The following is a 21,111-nucleotide window of genomic DNA, read 5'->3' on the forward strand; positions in this document are numbered from 1 at the left end:
ACATTAAAGTAACCCAGTTCTGAAAAGAAAATAAATAAACCATGATTTGGCATAAATTCTCCTGTAAAGACAGGAAATAGTGAAAATAAAACTCTGTGCTGATGCTGTCTTTTCCTCTCTCATATCATCTAGGTTTCAATTTATTCACCGTTGCTGCTCATGAATTTGGCCATGCACTGGGCCTGGCCCATTCCACAGACCCGTCAGCACTGATGTATCCAACTTATAAGTATCAGAATCCCTATGGATTCCATCTCCCCAAGGATGACGTGAAAGGGATCCAGGCCCTGTACGGTACAATCGCTACACTTTTTTGACTACAGACCCTGAAAGTGACAGGCATTTGGTCTCACGGCAAAGTGTATCTGCCAGGCATTAATCTGCATAGGTGAAGATTAAGCTAGAAACCACAGCGCCAACTATCCCCTCTTAGGAAGAACTTATTTACCATATATGAGTATTGCTTTCTTTTTTAAGATGAATATTTAAAATTTACATCTTTCCTCCAGAGCATATTGGTCCCTTGATGGCCATAGAAAATGCAATCATTTGTGTGTATTTTGAGTGTTGATCAGGGGTTAGATATTGGAAGAGGATGGATTTTTTTATAGTTCATATATATATAGTTCATATATCCATTCATATATCCATTTGCAAATAAGTGACCTTATCTCAGGGCTTCCCTGGTGGCTCAGACAGTAAAGAATCTGCCTGCAATGTGGGAGATCCAGGTTTGATCTGTGGATCAGGAAGATCCTCTGGAGAAGGGAATGGACTTTATCTTCCTAAAAATAGTAATGACGACGGTAATAACTGTACCGTTTAGTCATATAGCCGATCTGCAGTTTACAAATCATGTTGATATGAATCATCACATACCATCCTCATCACCAGCCTGTGGGATGTAAAATGTTTTCTGCATTTTATAGTTGAGAAAGCTGAGGCTCAAAGACAGTAACTATCCCCAAATATCCAAAATTATCTGAAATGTTAGCATTCTTTTAAAGGTGATAAAGGATTTTTAGGAACTCTATATCCCATTCTCCTTAACAGAAAGACAAGTCCATTAATCCATGAGAAGAAATCTTGAAACATCACTAGACCTTGACATTTTGTTTGTTGTTTGATGGGTAAAAAGCTGAAGAATCTAGGAAGCTGCCTTTCCCGTAAGCCTCAGAACCTGGTCATTCAGCATTTACTTGTAGGCACTCCTCTCCTTCCTCTCAGCCTAGAAAGGGGCCAGAACCCAGCTCCTCCTGCCTTCCCAGATCCAGCCAGTCCATCTGTTGTTTAGACGTAGGTACACACAGCTACAGTCAGATTTCACCTGAGGCACTTAAAAGACAAATTTCACCCCAAGAAGTGTTCAGCCAGCTGGTTCCCTTCAGAGTGGGGTATATGCCAGTTCTGCTTCTCTCTTGAGTGACAGAGGAAAAAAAAAAAAAATCCTGCGAATCTCTCCATATAACAAGCTAGGGCTCCAGTGTAAAACCCTTCCTGCGGCCATCAAGGAACGAGTGCTGTCACTGAGTCATGTCCGACTCTTTGTGACCCCATGGACTGCAGCCTCTGTCCACGGAATTCTCCAGATGAGAATACCGGAGTGGGTAGGCATGCCCTTCTCCTGTGGCCCCCAAGAAGAACCCACTCCAGATCTGTGCCTACCCTTCATGGGTCTTTGTGCCCTGGAGAGCCACCACCATTCCAACAGCCACTGTTCTTCAGCCGGGAGATGAAGTTTATATTTTGACAAGGCCGTTTCTCTGCAAGTGAACAAAATACAGAAACATGGTTTTATATCGCCAAGAAGCACAAGCCTCACCTACTGCTGACCGCCTTACCACCCTGAGCTTCAGCAGAGTGCTGGCAGGGTTGGTAAGTGTTCAAAAAATGGCAGCGTGTTTCTGATCTGACCAGTTTCCACTTTCTGATCTTTTCCCAAAGCCTCACCCCAACCTCTGATCTTCATCCTATTGCTGACCCTCCTCCACCCGGGTCTTACCCACCTCACCCCCTGGCCTCACTCCTTCCCTGATCCCCAGCTATGGTACCAAGACTCGATTCAGCAGAGGGACTGGCCGGGAGCAGTGGCTTAGGCAGCCCCAGCTCACTCCTCTGTAGTTGGCAGACAGTCCTCAGGAACAGAACAGGAGATGAAAACTCACCAGCATTTCCCCTAAGGGCCGGGTCCTGTGTTCCAAGAGGGTCTACCAGAAGGTGTCTTTAAATGGTAAACACCCCCATGGTGCTTCAGGGCCCCGAGAATTTGCTCAGCCTCTCCTGGACACTGAAGAAAAGGCTTATGCACAGGGCAGGACCCAGAAGCTGTTCAAAAATAAGAATAAAACACACAGGAAAGGGAACAAGAGTACTTAATAACCAAAAAAAAAAAAACACAGAGGAAATTTTCAAAATAGACTACTAATTTGAAACACCCATAACTATCAAAGAAATTTGCATAATAATAAAATAATAGCAGCCATTTTTTGGAACTTTTGTTATGTGTCAAACACTCCACTAACTGCTTTTCAGACATTATTTAATTCTCACAGAAACCTTCTGAGGTAGGTACCTTTATTGCCTTCCCCCATTTTACTATGAGGAAACAGAGGCTTAGAGAGGTTGAATTATTCATCTGTTCACATGAGTCTTCCCTCGTAGCTCAGTCAGTAAAGAATCTGCCTGCAATGCAGGTGACCTGGGTTCGATTCCTGGGTCGGAAAGATCCCCTGGAGAAGGAAATGGCAATCCACTCCAGTACTCTTGCCTGGAAAATCCCATGAACCGAGGAGCTTAGCAGGCTACACAGTCCATAGTCAGACACGACTTAGCGACTGAACCACCATCGTAGGAGTCAGCAACTAATGAAGCCAGGATTCAGCCCCAGGTCCTCAGGACATCGACAGCCACGCTGTTTGTGACCCTGTAATATGCAATGGAAGTGGGTCCCTGGCGCAGAAGTGTACAGACTGCATTCCTGGTACCATTTTGACCAAGTCACTTTGAATCCTAGGACCTCGGAGAGCATTCCCAGGGAAGCCCGCCGCGCCCCACGGCCCCCCTCATAACCCGTCCATCCCCGACCTCTGTGACTCCAACTTATCCTTCGATGCCGTGACGATGCTGGGGAAGGAGCTCCTGCTCTTCAGGGACCGGTAAGCCTGACGCGTGCCCCCAGCTCTCACCAGGCCGCGGCCGCATGCCCAGGCACAGATTGTCGGAGAGGACCTGGTTGCCGTCGTGGGTGACGATTGCGCAGAAGTGCTGTCCTGTGTGACAGTCGGATGCGAGGCAGGAGTCTTTGGGGAGACACAAAATCGCCAAAACTACTGTTTGTGGCGTACCTACGATGCTCTTGCCACTCCGCTCTTTTCCATATAAGTCCCGTATTTCTTATAATCCTTTTCACTGTGAAGCTGAGTTAGAATCCCAAATTTACAGATGAAGACAGAAGCTCAAGAGAACACAAAACTATACAAGGTAACACAGTTGTATTAAGTGACAGTTATACCATCAGCCCAGATTTATCTGATTTCTACTTTATTCACCTCTGTATCCCTACCGAGAGCCCATAGTATATTCTCAATAAATATTTGTTAATGAGGGTTGGGTAGATGGAAAGACGGACAGATAGGTTGTTGCATGGATGGATGGATTCACAGATGGATAATCAGGTGCATAGACAGATGGGTGGAGAGTTCTAAACTTAGTATTCTTCCTAAACCCCTGTTTCTCAAGGCCTCTTGGCTTTTCAACTGTCAGTTGTCAGAAAGCACAGAAAGAAAGGGAATGTTGGTGACTTCTTGTCAGCCTACAGCTATAGCTACTAAAAGAATACCCTGAGGTTTGAGTTTCTATTATTGTCATTTTAGAACTGTTTCTTTAGGGCTTATAAATAGAAGTTTCAGTAGTTATGTGAGTTATACAAAACAATGAGATAGCATTGGTATTTGACTTTAATGGCATAGGAGACTGAGTAATTTATGATACTGGAGATGCTGGATTTTTAGTGAAGATACTATAGGAGTAGCTGCAGATATAGCTATGATTAGTGGTAGTTGGTGGTTGATCTTTATTTTTCAGCATTTTTATTGTTATGGAGATTACTCATAGAAATTAAATAGATGTGTTTAACATTAGTGTAATAAGGAAAAAGGAGAAAATTAAAACTTTTTGTTTTGAAATCTACAATGCAGGCAATCTGGGTTTGATCCCTGGGTCAGGAAGATCCCCTAGAGAAGGGGATGGCAACCCACTCCAGTATTCTTGCCTGGAGAATCCCATGAACAGAGAAGCCTGGTGGGCTACTGTCTATGGGGTTCCTAAGAGTCATATACTTCTGAGCGACTAGCACACAAAGGGGAATTACATTTTAAGTTTGGGGTTATAAAGTTAAATTCAAGTACTAGAATAAAACCTGAGAGGTTTATAGCGAAGCTGCTCATTTTAGGGAGTAGGGCAGAGTTACGTGTCAATGGTTGTTGGAGTAATCTTGTTGGAAGTAAAAATTCTAGTGAAAATGCTTCTGATTAAAAGATGTTTAATAGAATCAATTAGGAGAGGATTATTTTCATTTATTAAAATTAGAGTCAAAAAATGAGGTTCTCCTAGACACATGAAGAAAAAGAATTTGAATACTTTGGGCAGCTGTTAAGAAAGTGGCAGTGAGTCTTATTAATCAGGTGCAGGCATTAGTATACAATGTGTTAGCAATTTTGATAATTCAATCTTTGGAGAAAAATCCTTTAAGGGAAGGCCTATCTATGAGCTGTAGGCTTCTGATAGTAAGTGAGGTTGAAATAAAGAGTAAGGCTTTAAATAAGCTGCCCATTTGAAAGATGTCTTGTTTATAGTTATGAAGAATAGACCCAGAGCATATAAATAATATGGATTTTTAAAATGCAGATGTGCAGACATGAAGGAATGCTAAGTATGATTGACTAATACCAATAGTAACTATTACTAGGCCTAAATGGCTTGAAGTAGAGAAGACAGCCATCTGCTTCACGAGAATAGTTGGTGTGGGTAATAACACCTGGACAGATGTCAGTGTTTTGGATAGTTTTATTATTTTCTATCACTGGTAAAAACAAATTAATGAAAGCTCCAACCATTGTGCTTGAGTGAGGCTGAGGAAAGTGGTGGACAAGGCCAAGCTGGTGGGATTCACCAGCCACAGCTGGAAGCCCCATGAGCAGAAGTAGACAGCGACTAAGGTTAAACTGAAGATTTGTTGGAAAGCTCATGAATTAAAGTTGCATTGTTCCTATTTCCCTCCCACTGCGCTTCCTCTGGGAACTTGGCTACCAGTTACTCTGTAATTACTTCTCTCCTTAGACAAAAAGAAACCTCCCAGCTCTCTCCTCTACTCCTCCCTGTACTGGGGACAGAAGTCAAGCACATCACAAGAGCAGAGGTAGCTCAGGCGTAAGCATGTGTGACGTTACTTATTCTTTTTCTTCATTGGAAAAGTGTGTGTTGAACTCAGGTAGGGTGCTAACCCTGTCCCCATACCTGGGGCTGTAGAGACAGATCAACAGTCCCCTGGCCTTTGCACACCTCACAGTTAGAGGAGGGAAAGAGACATCCAAACAGCACTGCCATCTCGCTGTGTGCCGTGGGTGTATTTAGACAGACAGAGGAAGGGCTCTGGGGTCTCTTTCTATACAAGCACACTAATTCATGAGCGCCACCTTCATGACCTTATCAAGCCCTAATCACCTCCCACGGGTCCCATCACACTGGGGGTGACGATGAATTATGGGAAGACACAGACATTCAGCCCATAGCACAGAGTAATCATAGTGTTACACATGTTATTGAATTTGAATATCCTTCCAGACTTTTTCTCTGGGTAGAGATTTATCATAAATATGATAGGGAGACAGGGATATCCACAAAAGTAAGACTTTGTAATGTGCTGGATGTGCTGATTTGCAAACTTTTTCACTCAATAATCTCTCATTTTTTCCATGTCATGAACTTTAATTTTCATCTTTATTTAATATATGTGTATATTATCCCAGTGTATAGATCTATCCTTACTTATTTAACCAGTCCCAAACTAATGAGCATCTGGATTGTTTCCAATGTTTAAAAAGTTAGAAACAGCTGAACTAAATCTTCAGGATTTAGATGGATAGGCGTCTACTTTTCAAAGCAAGTGAGAGGAAAACCCAGAAATCTAGGCTTTAGCCTTAGGCTAAGTTGGTTTGAAGTCTGGTTATACTTCCTACTGATCAGGTGAACTGGGCAAGTCATGTGCCAAACTTGTGAGCACTCAATAAAAGGCAGTTCCTATATTTAGGAGGGAGAATCAAAAGTATGTACAATGGATTAAGGCTGGGAAACAACCAGAGGTGTTTTTAATTGTCACCTGTTTTGATTGATTCTTTTTTCTTAAGACTTGCTGATTATTTACTTTGTTTTTGTTGTTTATTACCAAAAAGTAAACCAAAGTGGAATCGGTGGGCACTGACCCAGGAGTGATAGGCAAGGCGCAGAGCAGGCAAGCCCCAGGCACCATGCAAGGTAACATCGGCTCCACCTGAGGGGACAAACGGTCAGGCTCTGCGCTGCCCTGATGAGTGGGTGTAGCACTTGTGCCCCAGCACAGCAAGTAGCTTCATCTTTTGCTGTTATCAGTGGTTGTGATAGAGGCAGAGGAGACAGTGAAGTCAAAGATAGCCCTTTCACACCATTATATTTTCTTTAAAAACTAAAGGAAACACTTTTTAAACTTCTATTTATCAAACTATGAGCATTCAACGATTGCTAACAACTAATTGAAGATAATATATCCTTTGATGAAATACCAAATGTAAAAGAAATGTAAATACTGAGGGTGGTAAAAGAATAGAAAGAGAAGCATAGATATAAGGGACATTTAGAAAGGAGTAAGCAGGGAAGAAATTAGGGGAAGAAAGATGGCTGATTAACTTCTATCTGCTCAGCCATCACAATCTCATCTTGGATCATCTCATTCTAGATCTGAGGAGCTATTGTGGTAAGGGCAGGTAATTCCGAAGAACTAGGAACAGCTAGAAAGAGGACAGGGAGCCAGGAATGGTACCCTTTCAGCACTGGAGCTGCCACTAACCCGCCATGGGACCTTGAACCTCTCTTCCTCCTTTGCAAAATCAGATGTGACCTGATATTTGTCGTGACTTCAATGTGTTCGGTACTTGGTGCTAAGCATTTTGTTATCAGCTCCTCACAGCAGCCCTGTAAGGTATGAATTATTATTACTCCTTTTTTATTAGACATAGAAAAGATGAACAACTTGTTCACGCTCACATGGCTAATCATGTTTGAAGCTGGGCCCACACCCACAGTCCTGTGCCGGAGGCTCTGCTCCTAACCGCCCTGCCCTGCTGCCTCGTAGGTGCCGTGGCGCCTGATCCCCTACCGGCTGTCACCAGAAGTCCCCAAGGGTTTGCTAAGCCTGGACAGACTACAAAGAATTCTTTCAGCCACAGCCATCATGGCAACTTGGGGGCTATTTGAAAGTGTTCCCAGCCTGTTCTCTCCCACCCGCCAGCCTGGAATTCCCCATCACTAACAATAATCTGTTGATGAGACATTTCAGGCTGTGGATGTAATAACCACACAGTTTGTTTCCAAACCATGATGGAATGCAGTGCCTTTTAAAGTCACTGTGAGACTGCTACATATTCTCCACAATGTATAAATGGATATGGGTACATTCAAATGTTCTGTTTGAAGAGAAACTTCAGCTACACACACACACATATATATATATTTAATTCACATAGATTTACTCTTTATAATAAATGACAAAATATTAAGGTTATCTCAGATTTCCTTGAAATGACTGGAACAGCAGTCATACCCAAATGATATTTGTATGCCTTTTATTATTCTGGGTTTTACATGATACAATTTTAATGATAAGATCAAGAATATGTCTATCAGCTTCAGATCTCAGAAGAATAATACCATTTCACACACAGAACAGACATAAAGGTTACTCATGTCCAAATCCTTCATTTTGGAGACAAGAAAGTCAGGGCCGGGACTCTCAGCCCAGCAGACCCTGCTCTGCAACCCAGGTCTGCTGACGCCCAGGGCAGAGTCTATCAATCACATAGAAAGCCTCATAGCTGTGCAATGGAACTGTGAACAGAATGTTGAATTTTGACTTGAATGAAATGAATGCCTTCTGACTTGAATACATTTGCGTGAGTAAGAAAACCACTTTGGGGTGGCCCCTATGTCCCTGGGCCCTGGGCCTGCAGGTTGGGTGGAAGAGCCACAGGGAGGAGGAGGTTCTTGACTATCCAGGTCCCCCAGAAATGTCTGCTAGGCTTCTGCACATGCTGTTGTATTCTCAAAATAGGGTTCTTTATTTTAAAACATCTGTAAATCCCTGATTGACTAATTGTCACATTCTGAAAGATGTTATCTATCGTATATAGTAATAGAAAGAAAAATATGTTTCAGGGTCATGCATGTAGGGATTGAAGAGAAGGACGAATGTAAGAGGCATCTTGAAAAAGTCACCAACAGGACCTTGACCCTGATTTGATGAGACCAATGGAAAAGGAGAGTCGAAGGTAGCAGCATCATTCACTCAGATAAGAAAATCAAAAAGACTTAGACACAGCAAGAAAAATCCAATTTTAGATAAACTCATAACATTATTAATTATAAAATCTGACATATCATGATCGTTTACGATGTGCTATGTTATCCTAAGCATTTTATACATGTCTGCTCCTTTAATCCACGCTCTTTTTCCCAGCTAGAGTTTTAACTTAGGTCTACTTGATGTCAGAGACAGAGTCGTTACAATGGAACCCCAGATAAATCAGGGAAAGAGGATTATCTTTTTTTTTTTAAGTGATCAGTAGTGGACACTGCTGCTGAGGTCACCAGGTTGAAAACTGAAGAACAGGACTAACTGTCCAGGATGATGAAGGACTATAGTTTTAGCAGCACAGACGGGGCTTCCCTGGTGGATCAGTGGTAAAGAACCCGCCTGCTAATGCAGGAGATGCGGGTTCGATCCCTGCATGGGAAAGACCCCCTGGAGGAGGAAGTGGCAGCCCACTTCATTATTTTGGCCTGAAGAAATCCCGTGGACAGAGAAACCTGGAAGGCTACAGTCCATGGGGTCAAACAGAGTCAGACATGACTTAGCGACTAAACAACAACAAGGACTGAACCCAGATCCTGAGGAATGAAAAGGCAAAGGGTAATGGTGGGCTTCCCAGGTGGCAGTAGTGGTAAAGAACCCCCCTGCCAGCGCAGGAGGCATAAGAGATGAGGGTTTGATCCCTGGGTCAGGAAGACTCCCTGGAGGAGGGCATGGCAGCCCACGCCAGTATTCTTGCCTGGAGAATCCCGTGGTCAGAGGGTCCTGGCAGGCTACAGTCCCTAGAGTCACAAAGAGTTGGACATGACTGAAGCGACTTAGCACACAGGCACAAAGGGTGATGGTATAGATCATTTATTTGAAAATCTCATCAATAACGAGGAGTTAAGAGAATAACTGCAAGAGGCAGCAGACTCCAATCACGATTTTTCAGTCTGAGAAATACCTGGGAACATTTGAAGGCGTAAAAGGGAGCCGCTGAGGAGAAAGAAATGCAAAGCTCTATGGGAAGGAGAGACAATAAAATCAGTAACCTCTCCTATTATTAATAGGTGAGTCCATTGGACCCTAGCATTTGCCAGATTTTCATAGGCTTGAGGAAAGCATGCACAACTAAAGAGGAAATCTTCCTCTTTCAGTCTCCCTGAGGATATTTCTTTTCTGGCTATAAGACTGCATCACTGAAAGTCAACACATGGCACTGATTTACTTAGATTGATTCTCTGTTATGTATTATGAATTCAGACAAAGAGGCAGAAGGTGTACAAAGATTGCTCATTCACTGTCATTTCTTCTGAATCCCCTCCTTCTGACTAAGGATGAGGTTCTTTACACCTTTCATCAGTCAGTTCAGTTCAGTCGCTCAATCGTGTCAGACTCTTTGCGACCTCATGAATCGCAGCACGCCAGGCCTCTCTGTCCATCACCAACTCCCGGAGTCTACCCAAACTCATGTCCATTGAGTCGGTGATGCCATCCAGCCATCTCATCCTCTGCCGTCCCCTTCTCCTCCTGCCCCCAATCCTACCCAGCATCAGGGTCTTTTCCAATGAGGCAGCTCTTCGCATCAGGTGGCCAAAGTATTGGAGTTTCAGCTTCAACATCAGTCCTTCCAATGAACACCCAGGACTGATCTCTTTTAGGATGGATTGATTGGATCTCCTTGCAGTCCAAGGGACTCACAAGAGTCTTCTCCAACACCACAGTTCAAAAGCATCAATTCTTCGGTGCTCAGCTCTCTTCACCGTCCAACTCTCACATCCATACATGACTACTGGAAAAACCGTAGCCTTGACTAGACGGACCTTTGTTGGCAAAGTAATGTCTCTGCTTTTTAATATGTTATCTAGGTTGGTCATAAATTTCCTTCCAAGGAGTAAGCATCTTTTAATTTCATGGCTGCAGTCACCATCTGCAGTGATTTTGGAGCCCAGGAAAATAAAGTCTGACACTGTTTCCACTGTTTCCCCATCTATTTGCCATGAAGTGATGGGACCAGATGCCATGATCTTAGTTTTCTGAATGTTGAGCTTTAAGCCAACTTTTTCACTCTCCTCTTTCACTTTTATAAAGACGCTTTTTAGTTCCTCTTCACTTTCTGCCATAAGGGTGGTGTCATCTGCATATCTGAGGTTATTGATATTTCTCCCGACAATCTTGATTCCAGCTTGTGCTTCTTCCAGCCCAGCGTTTCTCATGATGTACTCTGCATATAAGTTGAATAAGCATGGTGACAATATACAGCCTTGACGTACTCCTTTTCCTATTTGGAACCAGTCTGTTGTTCCATGTCCAGTTCTAATTGTTGCTTCCTGACCTGCATACACGTTTCTCAAGAGACAGGTCAGGTGATCTGGTAGTCCCATCTCTTTAAGAATTTTCCACAGTTTATTATGATCCACACTGTCAAAGGCTTTGGCATATTCAATAAGGCAGAAATAGATGTTTTTCTGGAACTCTCTTGCTTTTTTGATGATCCAGCAGATGTTGGCAATTTGATCTCTGGTTCCTCTGCCTTTTCTAAAACCAACTTGAACATCTGGAAGTTCACAGTTCACGTATTGCTGAAGCCTGGCTTGGAGAATTCTGAGCATTACTTTATTAGCGTGTGAGATGAGTGCAATTGTGTGGTAGTTTGAGCATTCTTTGGCATTGCCTTTCTTTGGGATTGGAACGAAAACTGACCTTTTCCAGTCCTGTGGCCACCGCTGAGTTTTCCAAATTTGCTGACATATTGAGTGCAGCACTTTCACAGCATCATCTTTCAGGATTTGAAATAGCTCAACTGGAATTCCATCACCTCCACTAGCTTTGTTTGTAGTGATGCTTCCTAAGGCCCACTTGACTTCACACTCCAGGAAGTCTGGCTCTAGGTGAGTGATCACACCATCGTGGTTATCTGGGTCATGAAGATCTTTTTTGTACAGTTCTTCTGTGTATTCTTGCCACCTCTTGTTAATATCTTCTGTTTCTCTTAGGTCCATACCATTTCTGTCCTTTATCGAGCCCATCTTTGCATGAAATGTTCCCTTAGTATCTCTAATTTTCTTGAAGAGATCTCTAGTCTCTCCCATTCTGTTGTTTTCCTCTATTTCTTTGCATTGATCGCTGAGGAAGGCTTTCTTATCTCTCCTTGCTATTCTTTGGAACTCTGCATTCAGATGGGAATATCTTTCCTTTTCTCCTCTGCTTTTTGCTTCTCTTCTTTTCACAGCTATTTGTAAGGACTCCTCAGGCAGCCATTTTGCTTTTTTGCATTTCTTTTCCATGCTGCTGCTGCTGTTGCTAAGTCGCTTCAGTCGTGTCCGACTCTGTGCGACCCCATAGACGGCAGCCCACCAGGCTCCACCGTCCTCGGGATTCTCCAGGCAACAATACTGGAGTGGGTCGCCATTTCCTTCTCCATTCTTTTCCATGAGGATGGTCTTGATCCCTGTCTCCTGTACAATGTCACGAACCTCTGTCCATAGTTCATCAGGCACTCTGTCTATCAGATCTAGTCCCTTAAATCTATTTCTCACTTCCACTGTATAGTCATAAGGGATTTGATTTAGGTCATACCTGAATGGTCTAGTGGCTTTCCCTACTTTCTTCAATTTAAGTCTGAATTTGGCAATAAGGAGTTCATGATCTGAGCCACAGTCTGCTCCCAGTCTTGTTTTTGCTGATTGTACAGAGCTTCTCCATCTTTGGCTGCAAAGAATATAATCAGTCTGATTACAGTGCTGACCATCTGGTGATGTCCATGTGTAGAGTCCTTTTGTGTTGTTGGAACATGGTGTTTGCTATGACCAGGTAATGGCTTAAAATATGGATCTCCATAGGCTCCACAGATGAATTCATATACTTAATTTAAGGAGACTATGAATAGTTTTCACTGTTTTAACCACTAACTACACGTAGGATTTTAATTGTATAAGCTCTGTTTTTCTCGGTTTCAGTGAGATGGATGATGCATGTCTGATTCTTGGCCTCTCAAACCTCCTGATATAAACAGCCCTGGTTAGCCAGCTCCCTGCAAATGAATGCCTTCTTGACCAATGATGTGATTGTTTGTATTTCAAAGTTTCCACTGACAAAGTTTTATATTAATGAGAAAAATTTATAAGAAAATTTAGTCCTATTGATAAACTCTGAGTTCTACATAATTAATAAATTTGCAGGGTCAAAGCATGTGTTTTTAAAGTATTTACAAATAATTGTAACAGTAGCCCAGAACTTGTAAAACACTTTCATATGCATTGTCTCAATTGATCCTTCGAAATGTTAGCAGTTATTATTATTATTTTCATTCTTATTTGACAAGAAGAAATTTAGCCTCAGAAAAATTAAGTGACTCATACAAGGTCACATATCCAATAATAAAATAAGGTCTCAAGCACCCATTGCTTCTTTCACTGCACCGCAGTGTCCATTCTCAGGGAAGAGAAGCATCAATTCAACCCAGCATCAAAAGACTGAAAGAAGAAAGACACCCCCTCCTCCTGAAACTAGGGCACAGAGGGATGGAGAAGAAAAGAGTCAAGTAGAGTCAGGGGTGAAGAGAGTGGGAAATGAAAGGGCCCATCAACTCTTGCTGGATTACAGTCAGCAAAGAGGTGACCGTGTCTCCTAAAAAGGAAAGACCGAGAGGATCAGTCAGGCAGGTGGGGAATGAAGACAGTGGGCTGCAACAACAACAAAAAAAATAAAAAGCTTAGCAGACTTGAATCAAGCCCCAAATGTGCCAGGACTTGCTAATCCCGAGAATACATCGATGAAGAATACATGACCCTGCCCCAAGGAGCTCACAGGACTGGCAGCGAGCATCAGGAATGTTACCGGTGACTTCTGCTCAAACCTGATGGGTTAGATGCTGTTCTTTAGTAAAGAGAGTAGGAAAACTGATGATTAGGTAAGTTCTTTTTTTTTTTTCTTTCTATTTTGGAGATTTTATTTACAAGTAGAACACTGGATGTACTTATAGCTGTGTTCGATGATAAGAAAGTGAAAAAGTGAAAGTGTTAGTTGCTCAGTGGTGTCCAACTCTTTGGGACCCCTTGGACTGTAACCTGCCAGGATCCTCTGTCCATGGAATTCTCCAGGCAAGAATACAGGAGTGGGTTGCCATTCCCTTCTCCAGGAGAATCTGCCCAAGTCAGGGATTGAACTGGGGTCTCCTGCATTGCAGGCAGATTCTTTACCCTCTGAGCCATGAGGAAAGCCCTGTTCAGTGATACGTATGAGATGATTTGCAAAGGGATGCTGCTTCTCAGGGTTGGAATCTGGTATATATAGGTGGTGATGATTTTTATTCATAACACTTTTCTTGTTTTACAGATATTTTTTACTGTGCATATGATTATTTTATTTTATTTTTATTTATTTTTTTTAACTTTACAATATTGTATTTATTTTGCCATACATTGACATGAATCCACCATGGGTATACATGTTTTCCCCTTCCAGAACCCCCCTTCCACCTCACTCCCCATCCCATCCCTCTGGGTCATCCTGGTGCACCAGCCCCGAGCACCCTGTATCATGCATTGAACCTGGACTGGTGATTCGTTTCACATATGATAATTTACATGCTTCCATGCCAATCTCCCATATCATCCCACCCTCGCCCTCTCTCATAGAGTCCATAATACTGTTCTATATATCTGTGTCTCTTTTGCTGTCTCACATACAGGGTTATCATTACTGATTTACTAAATTCCATATATATGTGTTAGTATACTGTATTGGTGTTTTTCTTTCTGACTTACTTCATTCTGTATAATAGGCTCCAGTTTCATCCACCTCATTAGAACTGATTTGAATGTATTCTTTTTTATGGCTGTGTAATACATTGTGTATATGTACCACAGCTTCCTTATCCATTCATCTACTGATGGGCATCTAGGCTGCTTCCATGTCCTGGCTATTGTAAACAGTGTTGCAATGAACATTGGGGTACACGTGTCTCTTTCAATTCTGGTTTCCTTGGTGTGTATGCCCAGCAGTGGGATTGCTAGGTCATATGGCAGTTCTACTTTCAGTTTTTTAAGGAATCTCCACACTGTTCTCCATAGTGGCTGTACTAGTTTGCATTCCCACCAACAGTGTAAGAGGGTTCCCTTTTCTCCACACCTTCTCCAGCATTTATTGCTTGTAGACTTTTGGATAGCAGCCATTCTGACTGGCGTGAAATGGTACTTCATTGTGGTTTTGATTTGCATTTCTCTGATAATGAGTGATGTTGAGCATCTTTTCATGTGTTTGTTAGCCATCCGTATGTCTTCTTTGGAGAAATGTCTGCTTAGTTCTTTGGCCCATTTTTTGATTGGGTCATTTATTTTTATGAAATTGAGCTGCAGGAGTTGCTTGTATATTTTTGAGATTAGTTCTTTGTCAGTTGCTTCGTTTGCTATTATTTTCTCCCATTCTGAAGGCTGTCTTTTCACCTTGCTTATAGTTTCCTTCATTGTGCAGAAGCTTTTAAGTTTAATTAGGTCCCATTTGTTTATTTTTGCTTTTATTTCCAATATTCTGGGAGGTGGGTCATAGAGGATGCTGCTGTGATTTATGTCAGAGAGTGTTTTGCCTATGTTTTCCTCTAAGAGTTTTATAGTTTCTGGTCTTACATTTATATCTTTAATCAATTTTGAGTTTATTTTTGTGTATGGTGTTAGAAAGTGTTCTAGTTTCATTCTTTTGCAAGTGGTTGACCAGTTTTCCCAGCACCACTTGTTAAAGAGATTTTCTTTTCTCCATTGTATATTCTGGCCTCCTTTGTCGAAGATAAGGTGTCCATATGTGCGTGGGTTTATCTCTGGGCTTTCTATTTTGTTCCATTGATCTGTATTTCTGTCTTTGTGCCAGTACCATACTGTATTGATGACTGAGGCTTTGTAGTAGAGCCTGAAATCAGGCAGGTTGATTCCTCCAGTTCCATTCTTATTTCTCAAGATTGCTTTGGCTATTCAAGGTTTTTTGTATTTCCATACAAATTGTGAAGTTACTTGTTCTAGTTCTGTGAAAAATACTGTTGGTAGCTTGATAGGGATTGCATTGAATCTATAGATTGCCTTGGGTATTATACTCATTTTCACTATATTGATTCTTCCGATCCATGAACATGGTATATTTCTCCATCTGTTTGTGTCCTCTTTGATTTCTTTCACCAGTGTTTTATAGTTTTCTATATAAAAACTATAGTTTTCTTTTGTTTCTTTAGGTAGATATATTCCTAAGTATTTTATTCTTTTCGTTGCAATGGTGAATGGACTTGTTTCCTTAATTTCTCTTACTGTTTTCTCATTGTTAGTGTATAGGAATGCAAGGGATTTCTGTGTGTTAATTTTATATCCTGCAACTTTACTATATTCATTGACTAGCTCTAGTAATTTTCTGGTGTAGTCTTTAGGGTTTTCTATGTAGAGGATCATGTCATCTGCAAACAGTGAGAGTTTTACTTCTTCTTTTCCAATCTGGATTCCTTTTATTTCTTTTTCTGCTCTGATTGTTGTGGCCAAAACTTCCAAAACTATGTTTAATAGTAGTGGTGAGTGTGGGCACCCTTGTCTTGTTCCTGACTTTAGGGGAAATGCTTTCAGTTTTTCACCATTGAAGATAATGTTTGCTGTGGGTTTGTCATATATAGCTTTTATTATGTTGAGGTATGTTCCTTCTATTCCTGCTTTCTGGAGGGTTTTTATCATAAATGGATGTTGAATTTTGTCAAAGGCTTTTTCTGCATCTATTGAGATAATCATATGGTTTTTATCTTTCAGTTTGTTAATGTGATGTATTATATTGATTGATTTGTGGATATTTAAGAATCCTTGCATCCCTGGGATAAAGCCCACTGGTCATGATGTATGATCTTTTTAATATGTTGTTGGATTCTGTTTGCTAGAACTTTGTTAAGGATTTTTGCATCTATGTTCATCAGTGATATTGGCCTGTAGTTTTCTTTTTTTGTGGCATCTTTGTCAGGTTTTGGCATCAGGGTGATGGTGGCCTCATAGAATGAGTTTGGAAGTTTACCTTCCTCTGCAATTTTCTGGAAGAGTTTGAGTAGGATAGGTGTTAGCTCTTCTCTAAATTTTTGGTAGAATTCAGCTGTGAAGCCATCTGGTTTTTGTATCAAGATGATGGTTGCCTCATAAAATGAATTTGGGAGAGTTTCTTCCTCTGCAATTTTTTGGAGGAGTTTCAGAAGGTAGGTGTTAACTCTTCTCTGAATGTGCAGTAGAATTTGCCCGTGAAGTCATTTGGTGCTGGGCTTTTGTTTGTTGGGAGTTTTTAAATCACAGATTCAATTTCAGTATTTGTAATTCATCTATTCACTTTTTTTTTTCTTCCTGATTTAGCCTTATGAGGTTTCTAAGCTTTATAAGATTTCTTTCTAAGAATTTGTCCATTTCTTCTAGGTTGTCCATTTTATCAGCATATAATTCCTTGTAGTAGTTTTTTATGGTCTTTAATATTTCCACGGTATTGGTTATAACTTCTCCTTTTTCATATCTAATTTTATCAGTTTGGGCCCTCTTCCTTTTTCTTATGATGAGTCTGGAAAAAGATTTATAAATTGTGTTTATTTTTTCAAAGAACTAGCTTTTAGTTTTATTGATCTTTTCTATGTTTTCTTTATCTCCATTTCATTTATTCAATATTTCTGCTCTGATCTTTATGATTTGTTCCCTTCTACAAACTTTGGGTTTTGTTCGTTCTTCTTTCTCTAGTTGCTTTAGGTATAAGATTAAGTTGTGCATTTGAGATTTTTCTTGTTTCCTGAGGTAAGCTTGTGTCACTATAAACCTGCCTCTTAGAACTGCTTTTGCTGCATCCCACGGGGCTTGGATCACTGTGTTTTCATTTTATTTTGTCTCTAGGTATTTTTTTATTTCCTCTTTGATTTCTTCAGTGATCCGTTGGTTGTTTAGTAGCATATTGTTTAGTCTTGATGTGTTTGTACTTTTTTGCACAAATCTTGCAGTTGATTTCTAATCTCATAGTATTGTGAATGGAAAAAGTACTTTGTATCAGTGGTCCCCAGCCTTTTTGGCCCCAGGGACTGGTTTTGTGGAAGACAGTTTCTCCATGAACTGGGCAGGTGGGGGGTGGGCATGCTTCAGGTGGTGATGTGAATGATGGAAAGCAATGGGGAATGGCAGATGAAGCTTTACTCACTTATCTGCCACTCACTTCCTGCTGTGCGGTCCACTTCCTAACAGGCCACAGACAAGTACTGGTCCTCACCTGGGGTCTGGGGACCCTGCTTTATATGATTCAATCTTTGTAAGCTTACTGAAGCTTGCTTTGTGGCCTAGCATGTGATCTATCCTGGAGAATGCTCCATGCGCACTTAAAAAGAATGAATGTTCCACTGCTTTCAGATGGAATGTTCTATAAACATCAATTAAGTTATTCTGGTTTAATTCATCATTTAAGCCTTGCGTTTCCTTATTGATTTCTGCCTGGATCACCTGTCCATTTATGTAAGTAGGCTGTTGAAGTCCCCAGCTATTATTGTGTTACTGTCAATATCTCCTTGTACGTCTGTTAACAGGTGCTCCCATACTGTTGTTGTTGCCCTTTAGTCACTAAGTCATGTCCAACTCTTTTGTGATCCCATGGACTGTAGCCTACCAGGCTCTTCTCTCCATGGGATTTTCGAGGCAGGAACACTGGGGTAGATTGACATTTCCCTCTCCAGGGGATCTTCCTGACCCAGGAATTGAACCTGCATCTCCCGCTTGGCAGGTGGATTCTTTGCTGTGAGCCCCCTGGGAAGTTTATGTTGGGTGCATGTGTGCCCATGTCCTAAGTCGCTTCACTCATGTCTGACTCTTTGCAACACTATGTACTATAACCCACCAGGCTCTTCTTTCCATGGGTTCTCCAGGAAAGAATACTGGAGTGGGTTGCCATGCCCTCCTCCAGAGTCTTTTCCCAACCCAGGGATCAAACCCACATCTCTTACATGTCTTGCATTGGCAAGTGAGTTCTTTACCACTAGTGCCACATCTACAGTTGCTATATCTTCTTCTTGGATTGATCCCTTGATCATTACATAGTGTCTTCTTTGCCTCTTATAACAATCCATCATTTTTTAAATTAATTTTTATTGGAGTATAGTTTTTTTACAATGTTGTGTTAGTTTCTACCATACAGCAAAGTGAATCGGTTATACATATGCATATATCTCCTCTTTTTCGGGTTTCCCTCCTGTTTAGGTCACCACAGAGCACTGAGCTATATATACTGCAGGTTCTCACTGGTTGTCTATTTTACACACAGTAGTGTATATATGCCAATCTCCATCTCCCAACTATCCCACCCCTCATTTCTCCCTTAGTATCCATACATTTGTTCTCTACATCTGTGTTTCTATTTCCACTATGCAAAGAAGATTATCTATATCATTTTTCTAGATTCCACATATATGCATTAATACACTATATTTGTTTTTCTCTTTCTAACTTACTTCATTCTGTATGACAGCCTCTAGGTCCATCCACATCTCTACAAATGACCCAATTTCATTCCCTTTTATGATTAAGTAATATTCCACTGTATATATGTACCACATCTTCATTATCCATTCCTCTGTTGATAGACGTTTAGGTTGCTCCCATTTCCTGGATATTATAAATAGTGCTGCAATGAACAGTGAGGTGCACGTGTGTTTTTGAAACATGGCTTTCCCAGGGTTTATGCCCAGTAGTGGGATTGCTGGGTCATATGGTAGTTCTATATTTAGTTATTTAAGGAGCCTCCATACTGTTCTCCATAGTCACTTTATCAGTTTATATTCCAGCCAGAAGTGCAAGAGGGTTCCAACAGGCATTACCCTAGTCTGTTTTGTTTTGGGTTTCCTTGGTGACTCAGTGGTAAAGTATCTGCCTGCCAATGGAGAAGACATGCATTTGATCCCTTGGTCAGGACTATCCCCCAGAGAAGGAAATCGCAACCCATTCCAGTATTCTTGCCTGGAAAATCCACTGGAGAGAGGAACCTGGAAGGTTACAGATCATGGGATTTCAAGAGTTGGACTTGACTTAATGACTAAACAACAACATTTTGTCTTATATGAGCACTACTACTCCAGCTTTCTTTTGATTTCCATTTGCATGGAATGTCTTTTTCCATTCCCATCAGTTCTTCTTTTCTAACAATTTTATAGATTTTCATTTTTTGCCTTATACTTTAAATCTATTTACAGATGTATTAGGAGATTAATTGTTATACCTTTTTTGGTCAATTTTAATTTATTTATTATTGTAATCTATAGCTCTAAGTTTATAAATCCTCTGGATATGTGTCTTATCACTTTATTACCCACAAGATATCATTTTTCTTCATTAATATGAAATTTTTCATTACCCACAAGATATCATTTTTCTTCATTAATATGAAATTTTTCATGAGTACAGATTCTTTTGGAATTTGTGATACTTCACATAAGTACACATATAGGCAGTGTTTATTAGTACCTCATGTATACATTCTAATATGTCATAACAATGTTTAAGACAAGGTTTCTTGACTTTGGCACTACTGATATTTTGAGCCAGACAAGTCTATGCTGTGCTGGGCTATCCAATGCTTTGTAAAAGGTGAATTAAAATGATATCCCTGGTTTTCACTAGACTTCAAAAGCATTACCTATTCCTAGTTGTGAAACCAAAATTGTCACCACTCATTAAAAAATGTCTTCCATGGCATAAAATTATTCTTGGTTTAGAATGACTACTTTAACCAATTTAATCCTCACAATACCCAAAATATCCTAAGTCAAGTAAGGAATATAAGATTCTACCACCTGTGAACAGTTCCAAAAGTACATTTTTGGTTTGAGTAAACTCTTAACCATTGCACTTTACTACCTCTCACATTGAGTCATCTGGGACATCAATAACATGTAACTTCAAATGAGAGATTGGGTTTAATTTGCCTAGAGTCACTTGATTTTTAAATGAGAATTTTAAAGCTCCCACATGATTTTTAAATGAGAAATGAAAGAAAATATATCCCAGCTCTAGAGTACCCAAGAAGAGAGAGCAGCTGGAAGTTAACCTCATCAGAGATGTAATTCAGAAACAGCCTGATTATTAGACAATGTGTCTGCTCCTCCTCCTTCCCACTTCACTTATCCTCATTATTTTAATTGCCTGAAAGGCACACTTTGTGCCTTAGAGAGAATCTAGCAGTGACTTGAGCAGAGTCAGCATTTTGGAATTAGGTATTGAGTTGAATTAATTGCAAAATGCTTTTTGGATTCTTCAGGGGTTCCCAGTGAATCCATTTTTTGGCCTCCTTATCAGAGATGAAACTATGAGCTTTTGACTTAATCTGTTTTTCTATATTTATTACCTGATTCTTCTGGATACCAAACAAGTGCTCACTTTGTGATGCTGAAGAAAAGGAAGTGGGGGAAAGCAGTCCTTCTGGCCTCCAGAAAAGGCCAGATCTCATTGGGTAAGCGGTCAAGTTATAAACAGAGGAAAACCAGAGGTCATAAG

The 21,111-nt window shown here is 40.9% G+C and overlaps 1 protein-coding gene across 1 annotated transcript in view; it reads left to right on the plus strand.

The window, feature by feature from the left end:
• The window catches only part of MMP20 (matrix metallopeptidase 20), a 59,694-nt gene that overhangs the window by 15,596 nt on the left and 22,987 nt on the right, over window positions 1-21,111 (plus strand). The window contains exons 5-6 of the mRNA XM_081545910.1: window positions 133-294; window positions 3,014-3,155. Coding sequence (XP_081402036.1) covers window positions 133-294; window positions 3,014-3,155 — 304 coding nt within the window. The remainder of the gene's footprint in view (window positions 1-132; window positions 295-3,013; window positions 3,156-21,111) is intronic.

This window comes from Giraffa tippelskirchi, chromosome 11 (genome assembly GCF_054371585.1).
Source record: "Giraffa tippelskirchi isolate mGirTip1 chromosome 11, T2T-mGirTip1v1.2.pri, whole genome shotgun sequence".
Lineage (NCBI taxonomy): Eukaryota > Metazoa > Chordata > Mammalia > Artiodactyla > Giraffidae > Giraffa > Giraffa tippelskirchi.